At 37.5% G+C, this 22,912-nt stretch overlaps 1 protein-coding gene across 3 annotated transcripts; it reads left to right on the top strand.

Annotated features, from left to right (window-relative positions):
- Nucleotides 1-122: 122 nt before the first annotated feature.
- On the top strand, nucleotides 123-22,542 carry LOC135470021 (haloacid dehalogenase-like hydrolase domain-containing 5). 3 transcript variants are annotated; one of them, XM_064748713.1, is made up of 9 exons: nucleotides 123-377; nucleotides 1,281-1,560; nucleotides 15,109-15,321; nucleotides 17,021-17,224; nucleotides 17,581-17,617; nucleotides 17,998-18,172; nucleotides 18,635-18,680; nucleotides 19,224-19,363; nucleotides 20,113-22,542. In XM_064748713.1, exons 2-9 carry the CDS (start codon nucleotides 1,441-1,443, stop codon nucleotides 20,579-20,581), a joined length of 1,404 nt encoding a protein of 467 aa, XP_064604783.1. In that variant the 5' UTR covers nucleotides 123-377; nucleotides 1,281-1,440; the 3' UTR covers nucleotides 20,582-22,542. The 3 variants fall into 3 exon arrangements, with proteins under 3 accessions (XP_064604783.1, XP_064604785.1, XP_064604782.1); XM_064748715.1 differs by lacking the exon at nucleotides 123-377 and adding an exon at nucleotides 566-630 and having other exon boundaries at nucleotides 1,300-1,560; XM_064748712.1 differs by lacking the exon at nucleotides 123-377 and adding an exon at nucleotides 591-630.
- Nucleotides 22,543-22,912: the final 370 nt, after the last annotated feature.

Below are 22,912 nucleotides of genomic sequence, written 5' to 3'. Positions count from 1 at the left end.
GGAAAACATACTCAGCACATGTATATATATAACGCACCTACAGTCAAAACAAGATATTTTGGGATCTGTCTTAACAGTCGCATGTGACAGGTTAATATTGTCAACGGCATAAGCAAACTGACAGATTTCTAGTACGGAAGTGCCAGCGTAAGCATAGGTTATAATGTATATACAGGATTTATGATAAAATGATTTGTCTTGGACATGAAGTGACGCGTTTATTGCGAAACAACCAAATGACAAATCCAAATGACTGATACCTTTTGCTAGTTTTACTTTCTATGTAAATCTATCCTGAGAACGGAGAATACATAGTGGTTTGTCAAGATTTGCTGTTTGTAACAGCCAAGGCGAAAGCCCAAGTAGCACGCCTATATGTAAGTAACTCTGATCTTTAATAGGACATGGTTCATTTCTTTAGCGTAATAGTGGAACTCTTTGAAGTTTTGAAGTACTATGTAATGCCTGCAGAAATGGAAATATATCGTTGACTATATATTTAACATACGTTTAACTGCACGGATATATCTAAGCAAACGAAATATAAAACTGAGATTTTTTACTCTGACAGGATATTAGTCACAGCTTTTGCTGTTGATGACAAGGATATGGAGGGCAATGTGAGTATAAGTAAGTAACCGGATACGCCGACAATTCTGTGAACTGCGCTAAAAGAAAAACAAAATCAAAGGTCAAACATACCATCTGCGTGTGGCAGAAGAAAAACTGACACGCAGTTTGGATATATTTTCGAATTAACTGTACGTATATTATACATGAATTCAGTCTAGAATCACACAAAATCGAACATATCAATTGTATGCCAAGTCGTGTAGAGGGAAGAATCTCCCGAGATCAAATTTCCACTCCATCATGTAAATAAAGAGGCCCATTCTTACATAACAAACACAACGAAAAATACATAACGATCTCATGTCCAGATAGTATGACTTGACATTGGTATGAAGAATGAAAATTATTTGTATCTTAGTTCGACGACAGGCTGTTCTGGAGTAATTGTTAGCACTGATGATGGTTATTCATAATTTGACCTCTTGTTTGCTGACGGCAGGTTACATGGAAATATACATGCATGTATGTGTTCATGCAAGCAAACAAAGAAACATATGTTATATTTACACCATTTCATATTTGTTTGCTAATCACGATATTTAAATGATAGTTTTTCGATTCGTGTATTTACTCATCGAATATTCAGGAAAACTTAAATAAAGGAAATGTTTAATTGTTTACTGCGCTGCGGCGTGTTGATTTCCTAGGTACATTATCGGTTCACAGCTGTCAGTTTACAACACGTGGGTCGATGAGAGCCTTGACCTTGGATGCTCTGACGTCATATAATGTCGACGACCGTCCCCGTGAGTTCGTTCATTTCATTGGCTTAGAATCACCACACCTCCAGCTCGAGCAGACGGAACAATGGCGGCAAGAGGCCGTTTGCTGTGTAGATCGGCTGGAATATGTGAACGATATATGAGATGCCCTTTATCATGCCGATTCGCTGAAACACAGAGCCTGAAGAAGAAGCTACACACAAGTGTATGTATACATTTCCTTCCTATTCCCTGTAATCGGTGTTTTAAATAAGAGCCGACGTTGATTTCGAAAGTTGGTGTGTTGTTTTGCAAACCATGATTTACCGGAATCAGCTGTTTCATACTCTCATGTCATTCTGTCCTCTTGGCATGTATTTAATTTTAGATTACCTGTCAACTCGTAGTCTGGGTTTTTTCATTGCCATTCTTAGGTACTACTGGTCTACAGAGATGTTAAAATGCGGATTTAACTATATTCACATATATTTATTTATTTATTTATGTGATTGGTGTTTTACTAATCCGAGAACCCTCATTGTTGGTTTAGAAATATACCACTGACGCATTTTAGAACGCCACCATTTTTGTGACAGAAATGTCATGGGATTTCACATTACACGGGAGCTAGGTGCTAATTTTCACTCGACAGCCTGCGTTTTAACCCAGCGGCGGCATGCTTGCTACATTAAATATCTGTTTCATTGAAATTCTTTGTTGGAAATCGTGTCGCAGTAACTTATAGTGAAAACAATGGAGAAACTGAAACACCAAGTGAAAAGTGTTACTTTGAAAGCTTGCCATTTTATTGGCCATGAAAAGCAGAAATTTCAAAGGCCACTGTCCGCGAATGGGTGCTAATTTGATCACGGCTGCTTTGTTGTAGCAAATGCAAATGTCACAATGGTGTGACACATGTAGCAGCCCCAGTGACCACTTCACCTAACTCTGGCTGCTTAATTCCATGTCGTAACATCTCCCCTTCCATTCACCACACAAATTTTTTTAATGCTGATCGAATAGGGTGTCATTTCACACAAATTCCTCCAGTCCACGACACTTACTTGCACCATCACCAGATATTCGCACACTCAGTGTGCCACACAAACATTGGGAAAAATAGGCAGGGATTTTGTGAGGGGCACTGTAAAAGACTTTTCTTATTTGCCACGTAAAATGACAAAGATTAACGTTTTTGACTGGACATGAGCGTCAAAATTTCGATGGAAAATTAGAATAAATAAATTAGCATGTGCACATAGAATTGCTATTGCTTTTCGTTGTTTGTACTTCATAGTTGCTAAATGTACATAAATCTGTCAGGGAGTGTAGAGTAAGTAATCTGCCCTCAAGTTAAACATGTTAACCTGTACATAGATTGCACGGCTTCATGTTGATGATGTCATATAATTTGTTTTCATACGTTTAAACAGTATGCAGTACCAACCTATCCTCCCTGCGATAGGAACAACCCTGCTGAACGCTGTGACATTACTCTTACACAACAGTATTGGGTCGTGTGAAAAAATTCACTTCATATACGTTGTGATGCAGTCGATGTCTCTATTTTCTATGTAGTATGCATTTGGCAGATGTGTTAAAATGTAAAGTATAACATATACTTAAAAGGGAATATCAGATATGATTAGTTCTGGGTTCCAAGAAATACTGTACGATAAGTAGTCCGAGATTGTTCTGACATTAGGATTGGCGGAATTTTGTTCGGCCAACTATGGCCCCAAACCAAGATCAGAGCACTTTCCATTTAAAAACCTGAAGTACTTGCCATGTCAGTTTGTCAGAGTATTTGAGACAAACATTACTCATCAAATATGTCTCCATGGCCTGGGACACTTGCATTTCTCATCGTTCGGTCAGTCGATTTATTGCATTGTCATATCACAATAACATAATTTACACAGTGTAATTTTTTTCATTTAGTCAGACTAACAGTTTTATTTTATTTATAAAATTTAAAGTCTGTATCAGACAGTATTAGACAGTTCAAAGCCACAATACCTTGATTGAATTGTACAGTGATACTGGAAATTGTCGTTAAAACTTCTAAAGGTGAAATGAGCAGAAGGAGTGAGCAGTCATTTATGTTTTAATGTAAAATTTTTTTAGTTTCTCAGCAAATCGTACACATACCTACATAGAGATTAAAATAATGTACATTATGCTTTTAAGGATCAAAGCAGTGTGCAGTGTCTCAGTAGCTGTTGTGGTTTACAGTGGTTGTGACAGTGAGTGACAGCACTAAACATGTAGTGAACCTTATCACATGATTTTTAACTGCCTGACAGCAGGCTTCTGACACACAGTAGTAAAAGTATGTCAAAAAGATCTCACTCAAGTGCTTTCTTGTGGTCATGTTTATAGCAGGATACTAGTCAAGGAAGTGACCATTTGAATGGGTCAACAGGTCCATTCACTCATAAAACAATCCTTGTATCATGTTTTGTATGTATGTGTAGGTAATTATAAGGGAGTAAATGTTATAACAGACTTCACAGGGGTAAGGAGGCCATTAGGTGAATATCAAAGGTCACTATACCCTCAAAATATATCCTTCACACCTGATTTGTTAAATTAAAGGTTTCTGGGTAGATACTTATTCACAATACATGCAGGTAGTATAAAATGTGATTTACAAACAATATTTAAGGTTTTGAACATCATTTGTGCTGTCAAAGAATGTACATGTATGTATCTGGATACCAGGTAACGTGTCTGTTGGTTTACGAAAAAGAAAAAAAAAATGAGAGAGCGTTGTGTTCACAGAGTGATAGTTCATGATTTGTGGTAGTGATGTTGTCTGCATGTAGCTGTTGTGTAGAGGTAAGCATGAGACTCAAAATATTGATATACCTGACCTGGCATGTCCAGACTAAGCTTATCTTATGATGAAGGCAGGTGTGAAAGCCCTCCGGCTATATTCTCCTGTCACATGTCTATATATACTTGTATATTTTTAAATGATAAGTCTCCAAGAACGTATATTGAACATTTGAGAACAAATGAAGGAAACTCATGCATAAATGTTTTACACATATCTTGGCTGATACATGCACGTCTACATGCAAGTTATTCCATTGGGGTGGGGATATACTGATCTCAGCTGGACTGTCCAGTGTGTCGTCTTTCTGTCTGTCTCTCCCCTTATTCCTGCATCATGTCTTTGTTTAGTGAGATTAGGTTTGGTTTGGTAAATCCCTTGTATTAGAATGCTTTTTGTTCATAGCCAGTAATACATCAGCCTGTTTTTATGGTCATTCGGGTCTGAGACTGCTGGGCTAACACTACCATACTCTGCAGCGCCATGAAGCAGAGGGGTTTCCCAGTTCCTGTCTTCAGCAGTAACTGATACTTAAAATATTGTTTCTGTGGAACACTTGATCTCTGATGTGTGCACAGAACTGTTTGAATTTCTCACAGACAATAACGTCAGCTTCTCTACGAATTTATTTAATTTAGTGTTCAGTGGTCTTGGTCAATCATGAATATAATGAAGACACCCTCCTCCCCCTCCCCCACATCTACCAATGAAAATTTGTAGTCTTTCACGAAGGTTTTCAGCTTGCACATGGTTCTCATTGGCTAACATTGTGTCAGAAAAACAGGTGTCTTTTAACAAAGCCTGGAATTATATGGTTGTAGGGGAGAGAGTAAGTCAGTTGGTATGATGTAGATCTTCACACAGTCATTTGATGTGACGCCGATGTTTACACATGGCCAGTTATTGTAATATTGAGGTGTACACAAGATCAATTAATGTAATATAGAAGGTCTTTCATGGTCAGTTGATATGATGCAGAGGTTCACACATGGTCAGTTGATAGGAATGCAGTTGTTTACACATGATCAGTCAGTGTAGTATAGATGTTCACAGTCAGTTAATGCGATAGAGAGGTTCACACATGGTCAATTAATGTATTATAGAGGTTCATACAGTCAGTCCGTATCACAATACAGAGGTTCACATATTATCAGTTGATGTGATGCAGTGGTTGACTGATGGTCATTTGATGTACTGTATAGGCACGCGAGTGGTCAGTTGAGTTTAAAGGGTCACACATGGTCAGTTAAGTTAATAGTCTCATATGTTGCCAGTTGATTCACATATTTTCAGTTGATTTGATATGCTCACACATGGTCATTTTTTTGATATGCTCTTGCATGATCAGTTGATTTAATAGGTTCATACATGGTCAGTTAATTTGATATGCTGACACACATGGTCAGTTGATGTGATAGCCTCAGACATAGCCAGATGATGGGATTGGCTCACATGAGGCTCTCTTGTCTTTAGTTGATATATACAGAGGTTCACCCATGGTCCATTGATAGGATGTAAATTAGAGGCCATATAAATCCAGGAGAGAGCTGTACATTGGCAAGTGATCTAATATGTAAGGTTACATTTGGTCAGTTAAATTTATGTGATATGGCAAGCCCCTTTTAACCAGCAGATGTAGTATTTAGGGTTGTGTCTGGTACTGTTGCTTGTGCCTACATCTGTATTCGGTGTGAATGGTGGGTCATTTGTGTAATGTGAGGGTGTGTAAGTACATGTTTGAAGCAGTTAATGGCAGTCTGCCTCTGGCTTCATTGATCAGCCCTGTTATGGGTGGTAGACAGATCCTGATAGGAAGGCTCAGTGTACATGCTTATGGAGAGAATAATTCTTTTTTATTGTGAGTGATTTGCTTAACCTTTTTACACTGGTGAGCTTACTCTTCATAGAAGCCTGATGACACTGCTCTGCTGTGAGGGCTATCCTGCAGAATGACCTGCTTTACAGCCTGCAGTACAAGTGTACTGGCAGTCAGGGGTTAAGGAATAACCTCCAGCCACTGCAGGCAGGCAGATCTTAGTGTACTGACCGATGTTGGATGATTTTTGATAGACTGAATATGTAATAATTTGCGTTAAAAAGCTTTTCTGTGTATAAGTGTTTCAATAAGCATGATCCTATCAGCAAAGACCAAGGTATTGTGTGAAGCAGGAAATGACATAAAACAACAGTGCAGAGACTCCCCATGGTTATTATTGCAGAATGGTGATCAACACAATCATTTACATGCTGTGCAGGTGAAAATTCTAGTCTTCAGTTCACCTTACAATACAAATAACATTCATACATGTAGGCTTAGCACGGTTGTGTCAAGCCACTTAAAAGTCAAATAGAAATGTTATGGTGTAACACTCACTTCACGATGTCATAAGGATAAAATAGATACCTATATTAACGTTGGTAAGCATATGCACGTACTTATATATTCATGTATAGTGGACACATCCATTTACCCATTTGCACACATTGTTTCTAATCATTTAGTGTGGCCTGGCATAAGTCAGTTCTGCCTGGCATAACAATGCTGGAAGTGTATATTTTGGTAAAGTGCTGTTACTGGTGTAGTCTGAGAACTGAAGCTGACCCAGTTGTACTATGTTACCTTGTAATAACTCCAGGGTTATATGTATGGATGGATTTATTGTTGATCTCAGATGATCTCACTAATCTAAGGCTGCAGTCTGGCTACCGATGAACGTGTGTTCACCAAACTCTAAGCTGGTTGGCTGTGATCAGGGTGTGTTTGGAAATCTGCCGAAGCTCCTCTGATAAAAATAGCCAGCCACTTGGATGAGAATGCTTTAAGCTTTCCAGGTGTCAAGCTTTTATTTAGCATGGATATCTGCTTTCAGTCTCAATTCTGCAGAAACATGACGGCTGTTGGTTTTAGTGCTCCTCAAAGTTCAGGCTTACATTGAGTAACCAGTGGGTGGAATGCTTTTCTCGTTGTGACCAGTGTACCTTTTATAGCAATGAAGTTTTTACTATAGTGTCAACATCTATTTTAGCCAGTGAGATAAATGTTCATTAGATTATATATCACTGGTTTGGTGTGTATAATGTAGTACTTTATTAACATTCATGTACATTTGACTAAAAGGAAATAAATGCAAAAATTAAACAAGTGGATGTCATACCTCATGGAGAAATTGATTGAATTGTTTCTGTTCACCAGACTCTGGTTTTGATCGCTCTCGAATGTAAAGCTAGCCAAATATAGATTGCACTAAATGCACTAAGTATAAGGGTAACAGGCCTACTTTAGTGAGATAGCCATGATCTTATGTGCATGCTCATTCATAAAATTTGATTTGGCGTGATCCACAATTGAGTTGGCCTAAACAAATATTGACTTTCAATTTATAATATACCTGTAAACCTTGGCTCGAGAGGAAGTCAGAGTTCAAGAAAAAAGCTTAGTGTGTGTAGTTCGCAAATTCACGGTAGGTCATTCACTCTTGGGCACCCTCTCAAGAGTTCCATGTCTTTCTGTTTATATTGCTGTGTGCGTATTTGAACATGGAGAGGTAGTTTGCATAACTCCTGGAGTATTATGACATCAGCGTGTGGTACAAGCACACTAGTAATATGAAATTGCCATTCTGCAGTGTCAATGTTATTAGTTCAGGAGGTTTGTTTTGTACATGCATGTATTTATTTATCTAGTTTCTAATTTACAAATATCTGTTGTATACTCATAGGTAGATACTACACTCCAATAATTGCAATAAAGTATGATGGTGGGGAGAGTATCATGGAAGTAAATTTCTTTCCATTGATACACAGGATAATTTGTTATTCTGAATTCCACATGGAAACCTTTTAAGAAGATAATCAGACATCTTCTAAGAGGTCCCTAACAGGCTGTACATTGTTCCATCGTCTTCTGAATGTTATCAAGGTTATATCTATGTCATTATCTATGTCAAACTTTACTAATTCGTGGGAAGATGTTACACTGTCCACACATATACATGAAATTTGCTTGTTACTTTACTGCAATGTAATGTAATACTGTAATGTTGTCTTTTCATTACTATCATGGTTTCTGTGACAACATGCTAGATTGAGGTGTTCTGAGGTTTCTTTTATGTTATTTGCATATATGGAAAACTTGTGAAGGATAGTAGTAAGTCATACCTATTTGGTACTATTTTTTGTTAGGCATACCTGTTGTTTAGCTTTTAAATGATACATGGTAGATTGGCCAAATTGAAAACTACACATCTATATATACATGTATGTAGTACAGTAGGCCTGTTGTGATAAATAATACCATGGTAACTGTGTACACTACCACTCGTTTTAGGCGGCAGTTAATCACCTGCAACACCTGAAGAGATGAAGTTAACCTGAGATAAAAAATAAACACAGGTATATAGGTCATTGTGTATAATGTCTCAACATCTCTGTGTGAAGGGCAGTTCAGAGGACATGTACAGTATACATATAGATCAAACTTTCGTCTTTCTTTCAAGAATTTCCAAACTTCTATTGTTGTAGAGTTTTGCTTGTACATGTCACTGAAATCGAATTTTTCAGTGTCAGTCATTTCATACTACTTAAATTTGCTTTCATGCTCAGTTATGTTTATATACATGTAGCACATATTACACACTGTGCGTATGAATATACAGAATTCGTACCAATTTGGCAAGTCATTAACAAAAATTATTGTAGGGCTTTTCGTTTTACTTATACTGTGAACTGCAGTGGAAACACTCTTCAGTAGATTAAATGGAGAGTAAATATTAATTTATTTGATTGATATTTTACTCCATACTCCATAGACTATTTCACATGCAGGGCGACCAGTATTATGATGGTAGGAAATCTGGCATAACCTGGGGGAGCCCACAACCATCCCAAGGTTGCTGTCATATCTTCCATGAATGTAAGATCGGAGAGGAAGCCAGCATGAATGAATGATTGTAGCTTAATGCCACAATGTAAATTTTAGGGAACAAAAGATGTTAAAAGCATCAAATGGCTTTCCTTTGTTGAAACAAAATCCAAGGTTAAAAGGCCTGCTGTCTGATGTAGAGTCATCTAAAAAATAACAGTAAGTAGAAAAAATTCTAAACACCATGGCAATGAACACTGGTCATGGGTGTTTGTGTATGATGAAATTCTGGCTAACACCATTCCACATTTAGCACCTTATCTACAAGTCAATGTAGATATTTTGGGAGTAAATATGATCTAAGGCAGACACACAGGGAACCATGTGGAAAAGGGCCTCACATGCAGCTGCAGGGAGTAGACAATATTCTGATTGGTCCGGCTGTTTTACGGACACATGGCTGTTTTATGGGACACATGGCTGTTTTACCGGACACACTCTGGCAAATACTACACTAATGTTAACAAAAGACACACATCACTTCAAGAAAATTTGCTTGATTTCATGTTAGCCAGGTTATCCACATTCATGCTCAATTACTGAGGTGTCCAAGGCCTGTGCAGATATGGCTTACATAATTCCATGTAGTATTGATGCATTTTCAACAGTTACTCAGTTCAAATGTTTAAGTGATATCTTTCCTTCACATTTGAAGTAGTTTTTAAATATAAAATGTGTCTCTTCAAACACCAGGGCAAGGAAAAAAAATCAGCAATTTTTCAGTCACATAATGGCGAGGAAGCCAGCATTAGCTGGACTTGAATTCACATCGACAACATTAGTGAGAGGCTCCTGACTTACAAGCATGCTAAAAGCTCAGCCATGGACCATAACCCCCCCCCCCCCCCCCACCCCGAGTGTAGATAATGACCTACATGTAGATGAAAAATAAGGCCTTGTAAATGTATTTAAGAGATTAAGAGTGGTGAGAAACTGTTGATGGCCCACTGTGTCTCATAATGTGGTATTACTGAATGTAATGAAACTGCTTATGTGTACTTAATGTACCTGTATGGTCATAGTAACAGTATACGTGAACTATTATTTACATGGTTACTCTATGCTGTGACTACATGTATCTGTGTATACATGTGCATGGTTCAGTAAGTTTCATACTGGGTGAGGTGTCATTTTATGTTTTTCAAGTTAGTTGCAATATGCAGAAGCCTTCATGATACTGAATTCATGGTCATGAAGCAGTTTCTTTGTCTGCAGATTATGCAAAACCTCACTTCATTTTGACGGAGTGGAGAGTGTTTCAAAGGGAGATAATCTTACAACTCACCATATAAACTTAACCCCCCGCCAGGAGGACGTTGGTCCTATTTTATTGACATCAAACATTAATTTCCCATCTCATCATCATGACCTCACAATAAAGAAAGAACGATGTTATATTAGAAGCTAATTCAGTGTAACATTGTGGACATTGGCCACAATTATCTTTTACTGCAATATTGCCTTGAGAGCCTGCTTCACACTGGAGCCATCTTTATGGGATTAAAAAATATCCCGACTTGCCAGTGTTTTCACATTGTCAGATAAAGGATTATGTATGAAGCAGGATAAATGTGTATAAAATCATAATAGACTTCATAATGCACTATGTACTTTATAATGCAATGTGTGATTAATTATACAGAAAACATTAAGTTTTTGAGTAAGGTAACATTTTGTTAAAAATAATGGAATTTCTCTTCTGGAAAAAAAGAGAGAAAATGTTTTGATTTCATCCAAATGTTATACTCATTTAACCATGATGACTCTGATTATTGCATTATTACATATTAGCGGAATGACCAGCTTTTTGCGTTGTGGATGTCTGATAATGCATTGTCTGATAGAATTTTTCTGCAGTTTACAGTCTAAGCTCTGTTTGCTATGTATATGTAGCTGTGGGGTTGTGGTGCATTTCTGTAACTTTGAAAAGATTGCTTACCTAGAAACTTCAAGGTGTTGTCATTAACGTTTTCAAGGTGGTATCATTAGAAAAAGGAATATGTAGCCTACAGTACTGTAGCAAAGAACTCGTGTTGTACACATATTTTTTGTGAGAATGTTCATGTATTAACATTGCTACTCAGTTGAAAAAAGGTTAAAAGTTTGTAAGTTTTTTTTTTTATTTAGTCATACAGTTCATTGTATACCCTACAACTGAGTTTCCAGTTGCTTGTAAGAATAAGTTGCACCACTTACACAATGGAATTGTAAAGTTTTGAAGTTACAGTTGCAGTTGTAGGCCAAATTCGACTTGTACATAAAACGTGGCCTGTGTAAATGGGCAATGTACTGGCGAATAGCTTTTCTTGCATCATTTTAAAAAGAGTTCTACATCATAAAGATTCAGCAAATAAAAACAACAGTTTTGAGACAGTAGTGGAGTTTCGAGTTGGAACTCTTGTTTTGCCAAAGGTAAATACAGTCCACTGTGTCTTCTGACAGGTGAAAAAATGTTAGGCAATCTTTGTTGACATTAATTTACCAATCACCTGCCTCACCCTTTTCCAGAAGCGAAAACGAAACCTCTTTCCTTTAGGAACAGCTCTAGTGCACAAATGTCCAGTTTCATAGTTTTCTCAATCATTCATCTAGTCTAAATTACTTTTTATGAAACTTTTTCCCAATGCCCATGCTATAGTAAACGTGGTCAAAAATAATTGCCTAACATATTTGACAGGTCACATGATACAGTTGGACTTTTTCTACCTTTATTTATAAAAGAAACTCAAAACTAACCTATTACATCGCACATTTTTGCAAATGGAGTCGAAAACAGTCTACCTAGGAAAATATTTATACTTAACATTAAATTTGGGGCATTTGTAAATAGTTACAAGAAGGTCGACCCGATTGTAATTTCTGAATGTAAGTTACAAGACAGTCCACTTTCAGGCCATGACTGGAAGCAGCCTGGTGATCAGTAGTCTTTCACTATTAAAGACTGTATGGAAACACTTTCTTACGTGAGTTAACATGAAATGTTTTCCTGACATTATCAACACTTGCATGGGCTTAAAGAAAATATGCAAGAAAGTTTTTGATTACTCTTATATCTGGCATGGTGGGGAGATTTTGTACAGGCTGCCTTTCTTATTCCTTTGAAAGTTTTGCTATCATTTGTTTGCATGTTAGAAAACTCTCTGTTTTTGTTGAGAAAACTTACTTGAAACTTTCACTTTGCTATATTGGCAGTCATAACAAATTTAGAACATCAGTGTTGTGAGTAAACAAGAAGTAAAATATGTTTATTTTGTATGTCCAAAAGATGATGTAACTACGCAGCAAGGCTAAAAAGCTCACTATTTTGGTAGGAGGCTGTGACCTGGATAGCGATGTGTGTGTGTGACCTGGTTTTGCGGCCTGTGCATATAAGTGATCGCAAACCACAACCACAAAGCATAGGCCTCAAGCCATGAGCTACTGATGACGCTTTGTGTATGTGTACGGTATAATGCAGCTTTGTATATATACATGTAGGCTAGTCATGTGAATCAGGCATTGTAGGCATAAGGGATGTAAAAGATCCTTTTGGCAAGCATTTAAGCCGATAATTAATTATACAGTAGCCAGCATGACATTGAAAGTTAATTTCGTTTATTTATTGGATTGGTGTATTATGTCGTACTCAAGAATATTTGACTTATGCTGTGGCAACCAGCATAATGGTTGGGGAATACAGGCAGAGCCCGGGGAAACCCCTCAACCATCTGCAGGTTCATTAAAACTTTAGTCATTACTTACAGTCTCATTCTTGTGCATGTATGTCAGCCTCCACACAGTTGCTAATATTTAGTGAAATATAAATATAAATGTTCTTCCCAGAAACAGTGGGGCCTCCGTGGCTCAGTCAGTTAACACTCTAGCACAGCGTAATGACCGGGGAGCCTCTCACCAATGTGGTTGCTGTTAGATCAAGTCCAGCTCATGCTGGCTTCCTTTCCGGCCGTAAGTGGGAAGGTCTGTCAACAACCTGCGGATGATTGTGGGTTTTCCCCTGGGCGCTGGCTGCTGTCTTATAAGTGGAATATTTTTTAGTACGGCGTAAAACACGAGTCAAATGAATAAATAAATTCCAGGTTCCAAGAGATATTTGTGTTGTGCATTTATTTTGTTGATTAAATGATTTAATAATACCAGTGAGCACACTATATAATTTCTGTGTTGATGCTGTTCACAATCTAGGTCAGTGACCACTGTGTGGCCTAGCTAACTCATCTAACTTGGGGTGGATTGCAGATACCAAAGCCTTGTCTTTAAAACAATTATTGGGTGTTAACAACAGGATTGAAAAACTGAAATAAACTACAGGTTAGGACATGACATAAAGTACACATGTAGAACCAGAAAGATTGTTTCTTAAATCCTGTAAGCTGCTATATATGGGTGTACCTTATATATATATAAGTGTGTGTGTGTGTGTGTGTATGTGTTTTGATAAACAGTTGGAGATAAATTTAACTTTAAGCTTCTTATTTTTGCATAAACAGCTTTTTGAACACTGATCTCCTCCCTCCAATACACATGCACACCTTGCACTATAATGGATCTATTTAAATACTTATTGACCTACATTCAGTGCAGAACTGAATAAGTGCACATCCATATGACACATTTATGAAAAGTACGCAAATGTATATATTACTACACAGTCATTTGTGCCATATACTTTTCTTGTGTACAACAGTAATGAATTATATCTTGATTTACATGTACATTGGAGGTACATTGATACTGGTTTACAGATGATTATTTTAAACATGTATCATGATCTGTATTGTGTGAGTGATGTAGCAATTTGTCTGGATGAAACAGTCATTTCTTCTCTTATTTACTGAGCTTAGTTGGATCATGAACTCTAATCATGTGGTTTTATTTAAATGATGTTGTAAACCTAAAACATTTTACAGTGCATGTCTTGCTTCAGGGCACCTGCTGAGAGAAAACATGCTCTGAACATGTCTGTGTCATGCTACCGTGTGATGATGCAAAGTTTATATCAAGAAAGAGTGTGAGCTGTGCTGTGTTTGGCTTGAGGTTTTTCCTCTGAACATTGAAAGCTGCTGATTGGCAATATCAGTAAAGTGGGGGTGGCTAGACAATCTGTCAACAAGCTCACATGCTGACCATGTCTGGTGCATGTGCTCTTTCTCTGACCTCCTTTTGACAGGGTGGCCTCAGTGATCATTGTAAAGCTGTTGGCACCCCTGTTGGGATGATGCAATGTTTAAGGCCAGGGAGGCAAGCCAGAACAACTAAACCACCCTGGCCTGGAGAGGTCAACCTTTTATTATGTTAGTTGTAGTCAAGTGCTCAGTGTGCCAACTGTTCAGGGATTAACTTTTACCTGGCTCACCTGGCTTACCCACATTATGGTTAAGTGTTAATACATGTAGGTGTAACACTGTGCAAGAGAGCTTGTTGCTGGCACATACATGTAGGAAGTAGTAACCTTCCTGCACCTGCTCAGGTGTGAGCATAGTGTTATCCTGTGCTAATGATAGGAGCTAATGCTGTGTGGAAGGCCATGTACCTAGATCAAAATGAAACTGTTAAGCAACCTGTGCAGAAAGCTGAACTCCAAGGTGCCAAAGGTGGTATTCAGCAGATATTTGGTAAGGATGGAAATGTGATAGCTTCTTTGTCAGCATCTGTACAAATCTGGGATTAAGATAAGTGTCTATCTTTATTTCTGGATGCAAATACGTACATGTATTCACTGTATCCTGAACCATTTATCATTGATAAGGGATGTGTCTGATTGTTTAGCTAAGAATAGATGAATAGGAAAGCAGTTTTAATATGTCTCGCATGAACAATATGCCATAGAGGTACATGTAAATGAACATATTCTATCTCAACGTTGTCATATGCAGAGTGAAAAAATATGATTCCTGTTTTTGTGCCTGTGGATGACATTGTAGCAAACAGAAGCATTGGGCATACATGTACTTATGGTTTGACAAGAAAAAATAATTATGATTGATTTGTACTAAATAAACTTTCTTTTGTTCCAGGCATGTCATCACGGTAACAGTTATGGGTTTCTCTTTGACATCGATGGAGTCATTGTTCGGGGCAAAAAATTGCTTCCGTCAGCTAAAGAGGCCTTTGCACTTCTCACCGATACACAAGGAAATTTCAAAGTTCCAGCTTTGTTTGTAACAAATGCTGGAAACACACTTCGACAAAACAAGGCAAAACAGCTTAGTGAATGGCTAGGCATTAAGGTGGGTATGCAAAGATTGTATATATTTATTTTTATAGAATCTTAATTCTCAGTCAATTTGAACAGATGGGCATAAAAATATTAACAGACAAGTGCACAGATGTATGTAAGGAATGAACAGTAGTATTTATGATTTTCATGTTAGTGGAATCTTAAACAGATGTTAATGCATCTCATGTATGGGAATCTGTTAAACCTACATGAAAGATGTAAAATGTTCCGTCATTAATATCATGATGGTTTGGATAGAAGTGGAGCAAGGAGGCATAAATGGAATGCCAGCACATAGTATAAGCTGAGTCGGCATTTCGGGAGTCTCACGAGTTCACACAGGGTGGGGGCTCGCACAAACTGTAGTGGCGAAGACATGATTTTACAGTAGCTGCTAATGGCTTTGTTATATTTATACTCAGTCTAGCAAGTACCATAAAGTCTAGCCTTTTAGCAAAGTTAGTTTATGAGAGTCTGCATCGTCTCGTCCATTTCTGTGTGAATTCGGGGTACTCCTGAAATGCCGACTTATTGGATGTTTATTTGAATGTACAAGATGTCTCTGTGTAAGTCACATTTTGAGTTAAATGTGATAACCAGATAGCTAACATTAGCAATATTACTGTCAGTGGATGTGTCAGTTGTACAGGTTTAGCAGATTTAAAAATGTAATGTTAAGAGTATGGTTGGCACTGGATATACAACAGACATGTGCATAATAACATGTAGCATCAAGTGCCTTATTCACCAGAACTGAAATTTATTGGAGAAATCTCAATATATAAAACCTAGTACATGTGTAGGTGTGAAATCAGATGCTAGTCTGGGTAGCAATCACCACAATCGTAATGCCACTCATCCTGTGATGTCATGGTTATATAGTTAGCATGCAAGTGCAACTACTGGTTCAGGCATTTCTCGAGCTGAGGTTAGTGTTCTGACTGGTTTTGCCAGCTGAGGCAGGTGTTCAGCACAAAAAATGAAAACGAAAATCATGACGTAAAGGGTGGATTTTAAAGATAGTGTTCACCTTGTCTACTTCAGGTCTTATCTGGTGGTGGAACTCCTACAATGGTGTAACAATTAAAATCATAATTGATCATTCATTGTGTGCAGATCTTGTGATAAAATGTATATGGCCATTAAATAGGCGCTATAATAGTGCAGACATACTTGTAGGGTAAAGGGAGATAATTCATTGTACTGAACCTTAATGGAAATACCCTAAATGATCTCAAAATTCGATAACAAAAGAGCAATTAAAGTGGCAAATAAATGTCATGAGATATTACTTTTGGTGCTAAAATTTACATTTTCCCAGTTGGATATCACTCTACCTCCCAATCACCTCTCAAGGCACCTTTCTAAAATCAATAGAACTCCAAAAAAATTTGGAAAAATAAAGAACTTAGACATGGACAAAATTTTAGGGTATATGTTTTCAGGGATGTACATTTACTGATGTAATTTTTTTTTATCCTTTTCTTAACACAGTGCACATTATTTAGGTAACAGCATTTACTTAAATATGTGTGATCAAGACTGGTATACATCCAAAGAATTGTAAATGAGCAAACCAAATGGGATTAAATTCCTCTCAAAGGCATTATACGTGGAAAACACCAGGCATTGCATCAGAAATACATGTATGCTTTTATGTCCTGATTGTTATTGATAAATTTGCACCTTTTCTGCATTGGGTCTTCCAGGTAACAGAAGAACAGGTGGTGATGTCCCATAGTCCCCTGAGGATGTTCACTCAGTTCCATGACAAACACTGCCTAATATCCGGCCAAGGGCCTCTCTTGGAGATTGCCCGTAACCTCGGCTTTACACGGGTCACCACAGTGGAGACCCTCAGAGAGTGTTATCCTCACCTAGACATGGTTGACCACTCCAAACGGAGGGGAGCTGTAAGTACTCCTGGGTCATCATTATGACATAATGGGACCATTGAATTTTCAGCCCAAGATATTTTCTGTGTTTGACATTACTTGTAGTCTTTCAATACATGCATCACCATTATAAAGGGAAACTAATGGATTGAAGGTTGGCAGCTTAGACTTTCTGAAACTAATTTAACATTATGTGATCAAAATTGAGAAATTATTAAAATTACTGTTTTAAATTCAGAATACCCTCTCTCCTCTGGTTATAGCCAGTTTTCATATTGTAGGGGTTTTGTAATATATTAAAAATTAGCTGAATGTGATCTGATTTTAATGACATTAAGTACACTTATATTATGGCATCATTTCGTTTCTTACAGCCATGTGCTTTTAGAAATTACTCACCCAAGATTGAAGGTAAGCCAAATGTAAAGAACATAAACTCAGAGATCTGGTAAATATTAGTCAATTTAATGGTAATGCCATGGTGATTGTCTTTAATTGTGACATTGCTCTTAATCTTGGGCATGGTGTTCTTCTTGTTTTACATCATATGATACATTTTAAATTGTTCAAACTTGCCCTGGAGACAAAAATGTGTGTGTTGATTGTTAAAGGTTTTGTTAAAGTTTTAAAAACATCAGAAGGTTTGTCAGGTATCTTTCAGAGGTTGGTGGTTTTGTTTCCCTCGCCCCAAAAAATTCTAGAGTATGGTATTAACCATCAATCTATCAGTCAATCTGAATATTAATTGGAGACCAGCATGTGAATTGTTCTCTTCTATTTTCTTTTCCTAGCTGTGATATTATTTGGGGAACCAGTGAGGTGGGAGACAAACCTGCAGCTAATTATTGACGTCCTTATCACAGCTGGCTACCCAAACAGCGCTATAAAGGAAATCCCTTACCCTCACCTCCCTGTCCTGGCCTGCAACATGGACTTGCTTTGGATGTCAGAGGCCAGTCTACCCAGGTGAGCACACCCTAATTCCTTAACCTTTTCGCACATGGAAGAGCAACTTTCAGTTAACTGGTTTAAAATTGATCTTTGAGAAAATGACATTGGTTGAATTGGCCTTCCCAAAAAGTGTAATTTTGGCAGTGTACACAGAATAATGCCCTCAGATTATGCTTATGTAAACACCTTGCAAACATGTGAAAACGTTGAAGAATTACAGCAATGTTACAGGTGAAGCTTATGTGATGCCCTGAACATTCATGTAGGTTTAAGGTTAAGGGTGGTATATCAAAGGACAATAACGTGTGGGATGTTCCATCAGTGAAGCCCTGCGTGTATATTAATTATTGTAAATTACAAAATTTGTTAGGTCAGTGGTGAGGGTAGTATCTCAGTACATCTTCACTACTTTCATGTGAGATCTTTGGTACTCCCTGTCTTCTCCAGACTGTTTAATATTATTTTTTCCTCTCACAGGTTTGGTCATGGCTGTTTCCTACACAGCCTAGAGTCACTATATCAGGTAAGCCAGTATCTGTGTATTCTACACGAGCAAAATGCAGTGCAATGTGATGAGTGAGGACATGCTCAGAATGTAATTGCATTTCTGATTTGTGGAACCAAAACAAGGGTAGCTTTATTTTGAAAAAATTAACTGTTTTGCATCATTTTTCAGAGTTCATCAGGTACTTGTTTTGGATTTTAAATAATTATGTTATTATGTTATATGTTATAACAAAGTTAATAACCAAAGAGTTATAACGGTTAATGCAAGAAGAGACTTGAAATCAGTGTTAGCATTGTGTGTGATAGTCTTGACAGGAAATGTTGGTATGAATGTAGTGGGTCTAGAAATTTGTCAACTATTGATTCAATCATATTCCTTAAAACTGGGAAAGTTAAACTAGTGAAAGATTACATACAGGTATAGTTTGTGTCTCTGCCCAGTAACCAATGTATACATTTTGATCATTACAGTTGTAGTGAATATTCTGTAAGTATTATATATCATCACATAGTCAGGAGACCATTTATTAGTCTTATTGGTAGTACTGTATGCTTTCAGAAAATCACAGGGCGTGAGTTGAAGTACACAGCTCTTATAGGAAAGCCCAGTGAGATAACATATCATCACGCAGATTACCAGTTGAGACAGCAGGCGAAGGCTTTGGGGATGAATGGTATCAAAAGCATCTACTGTATAGGGTAAGCCTCTTTCTGAAGTTTGGTACGTAGTACATTGTACTTGTGGAATGACATTTTATTCAAGTTCAGTTTTGTTTGTTGTTTGATTGCATGACACAATCAGAATTAGATTCATTTGATAATGTGAGCAAGAGACTATGGCACGTGGAAGTATGTGGTGTGAATTAAAGACATCAAAATTTGTATATGTTTGTCAGTAGTCTGACATGTAAAATATTAGAACACTGAAACAGTGAGCAAATGTAAGTCAGAGTACTTTTAAACTTTCAAATTGGTGTAACCATTTGTGTGTAGCCATACACAGACTTGTTTATCTGTGTGAACGAGGGCCTCCATGATAGTTGTGGTTAGTGCACTAGTGTGGCACAATAACCTAGGCGCCTCTCACCAATGCAGTTGCTGTGAGTTGAAGTCCAGCTCATGCTGGCTTCCTCTTGGACAGACGTTGGAACGTCTGTCAGCAACATGTGGATGGTCGTGGTTTTCCCCAGGCCCTCCCACCCTAATGCTGGCTACCAGTGTATATCACCAATCAAATAAACCAATAAATCTGTTCAAACTAGTGAAGTATTCTTCAGTATGGTGTAAAACACCAGTCAAGTAAATAAACAAATAAATTTTTCCGAACTAATGATGGTATGTAATGATGAAGACTCAGAGCCAGTGGTAAAAATACTTGGTCATGGACCTTTTATTAAAAAGACATTTGAAATGCTCTGTAAATAATGTGTTTATATTTTTCCTTTCAGAGATAATCCAGAAACTGACATCTATGGTGCCAATCTGTACAATAGATACTTGCAGAAAAGAGTGATGTCAATGAAGAAACGTGCTGCATCACAGGCTGTGATGCATCAGAGCCAGCAAGCAGTGTCTTGGCAAGGTGGACCTCACCTGTCCTCCTCGACAACGGTCACCACGGCGACAGAGGAAGAGGAGGACAGTGATGAGGAAGCGGAACTGAGATTGCAACAGGAGTTCTTCCCAGGCGGCGACTCTCAGACAGAGGAGTTTGCGGAGCACTGCGAGTCCATTCTTGTCTGCACAGGTGTGTTCAGCTCAGACTGCGACTATGTGACTATACGAGGCACCCGGCCCTCCAACCACAACCACAGAGACTTTGTTATAGACCATGAACTCAAACAGCCCAAGTTTGTGACACACAATGTGTTGGAAGCAGTGCAACTGGCCATTGAGAGAGAAAGCCAAGCCTCATGATGGCAGCTTTAAATTTAGGAGGATTGAATCCATATTTTAGTATGTCTACCTTAGTAATACAAACACTGTAGCTTTTCTGTATATTTCGTGATGTGTGTGTAAGACAGCATCTGTTACGTTTTTTATGTAAATAAGTGTGTACAGAGCAGTACCGGTACTAGTAATTTTATTACTAGCCAACAGGAACACCTACTTTTATATGGACAGTATATTTAGCTATGTAAAAAATGCAATTGACAAGATGTATATACTGATAGGATATTTGATATACACGTTTGCTTGGTACTATATATACACATAGTTTGGGAGGTATATTTAATATCAAGATGGAGTGACTATAAAAGTGTTTTCCTGAAGGCTGGAGACCGATATGAGCACTATGTACAGGTGCATAGATTGTTTGAAGAAATGAATCATGCATTTGTGATTTTAGAAATACAGTGGTTTGATGTTTGTAGACTGAAGACTGCTGTGATGTGCATTTTGTCACCACAGGGTGACTTTACTTTACAAATTCACATTCAAATCATGATACCAGTGATCTTCAATATAAACAAGGTAGTATATTTATTTAAGAACTGTCCATGGCCATTATAGTGTGTTGTCTTTCACTGCTGTACATAAAGTTGTGTCGCTGCCATTCTTTCATAGATGTTTATATACATGTTTGTCTTCTACTTTAGTGCCAGCATGCTACTCCATCCATATTGTATATGTATTGTGAGCATTAGCCCATTTGTATCAGTGGCCCTTAATTTGGAGTCGCGTGGAGGCAGGGAATGTTGCCATGGAGAATTCTGCATCCATTAGTTAAACAGGTGATTTTGAACATGAGAAACAATCAGTAATTGCTTAGGTCTCTGGTGTGTGGTCTTGTACATGTACATACAATCTTATGGCTGTACTCGGAATGCACTACAAGATTCAACTTGAAATAATGCCTCATTATCCTACTTGTACATGAACTTGTATTTTAAACATTTTATCAGTTTAACAAACTCTGCCCTGGATCCTCCCACCATAGTACAGTCAAATAAATAAATAAGCAATCATTTCAGCAACAACGCTATTTTTAAAAACTTAACACTAGGCATCTAGAGGTTTTGCGAGACTATTTGTTCCTTTCTCCACTGGGTCATTTTACACCTTCATTTCTGTGGACCCTCTCACACTGCCATTTATCCTCTTTTGGTTTGCATTATTTACTTCTATTTTTAGTTTTAAGTGAAAACATTTATCTTCACATGTAATGTCTAAAAAGTGGGCCATATAGAAATATATAAGTGGGTAATATAGAAACACGAGATACTTAGACTCGAGTACTGTTTTTGTACAGTCACCATGAACACAATCATGTATGAAAAAACCCTTCAGCTGAAGATCTCTGACAAGAGCATACATTATCATAGCAAATCAGATACATGTATGTGCCTGTTGCAATTCAGCTGTGAATTATCCACAGTTATAACTGGATCTCACTGCAACGCGAGCATTTCCTTGGGTGTTAACCAAGGACCAGAAGCTCCTTTACATTGTGAGATTTATTGGTCGTATTTTATTACTTGCAGTTACATTTTAGAAATCTCACTTTGTCCTCTCTGCTTTTCTGTTGTTTAATAGTACTCTGAGATTATTTACAAATCTATGGTTGACTTTCCTTTCAGTTCAGCATGATTGGAAGTTGTTTGGATAGAAGTAATGATATTTGCTATGTCCAAATGAAAATGAACTTGCATTAATGTGTACATCTGACCCCATCATTTGGAAGATTCTAGGTTATATTATATGAACATGTGTATACATTGATCTTAATATTACCTCCACAAGTGTCACTATTTTATGTTAAGGAGTGCACAATAATAAATTACCTGGTGATATAACGGTACTGCAGGAAACAGGTACATGTCTTTCTCAACAGATTGTTAAGAATGTAGTGTGTTTGTGTGAAATAGAGGTGATGAATGAAGAAATATTCACACTGTGTTGGTCTTTTTCTTTTCTAGGTATGGTTGATCCAGGGTTCAAGTGTCAGGGGACCCTCACATTCATACAAAATAATCACATGTAATTCTTAAACATTCTGCTAATATTTCTGGTAAAATTATACTGGTTTGTACATTACTATCAGTCGTAGAAAATTGAAATACACGTGGAATTAAAATTGGGAATACCATGAATGATGATGTATGACGGTACAGGGGAGGTCCTAGGGTTAAGAGTGAATCCCTTTAACTTTTACTATGATGATGGAAATTTAGAAGGAAGTCCGTGTGAATCACCTAATCACATCGGCAGATTTAACAGCTTTGTATGTACCATACAAAGCAAAAT

This window comes from Liolophura sinensis, chromosome 7 (genome assembly GCF_032854445.1).
Source record: "Liolophura sinensis isolate JHLJ2023 chromosome 7, CUHK_Ljap_v2, whole genome shotgun sequence".
NCBI classification, from domain to species: domain Eukaryota; kingdom Metazoa; phylum Mollusca; class Polyplacophora; order Chitonida; family Chitonidae; genus Liolophura; species Liolophura sinensis.
The sequence above is the reverse complement of the archived record's forward strand: the minus strand, read 5'-3'. Positions and strand labels throughout refer to the sequence as shown.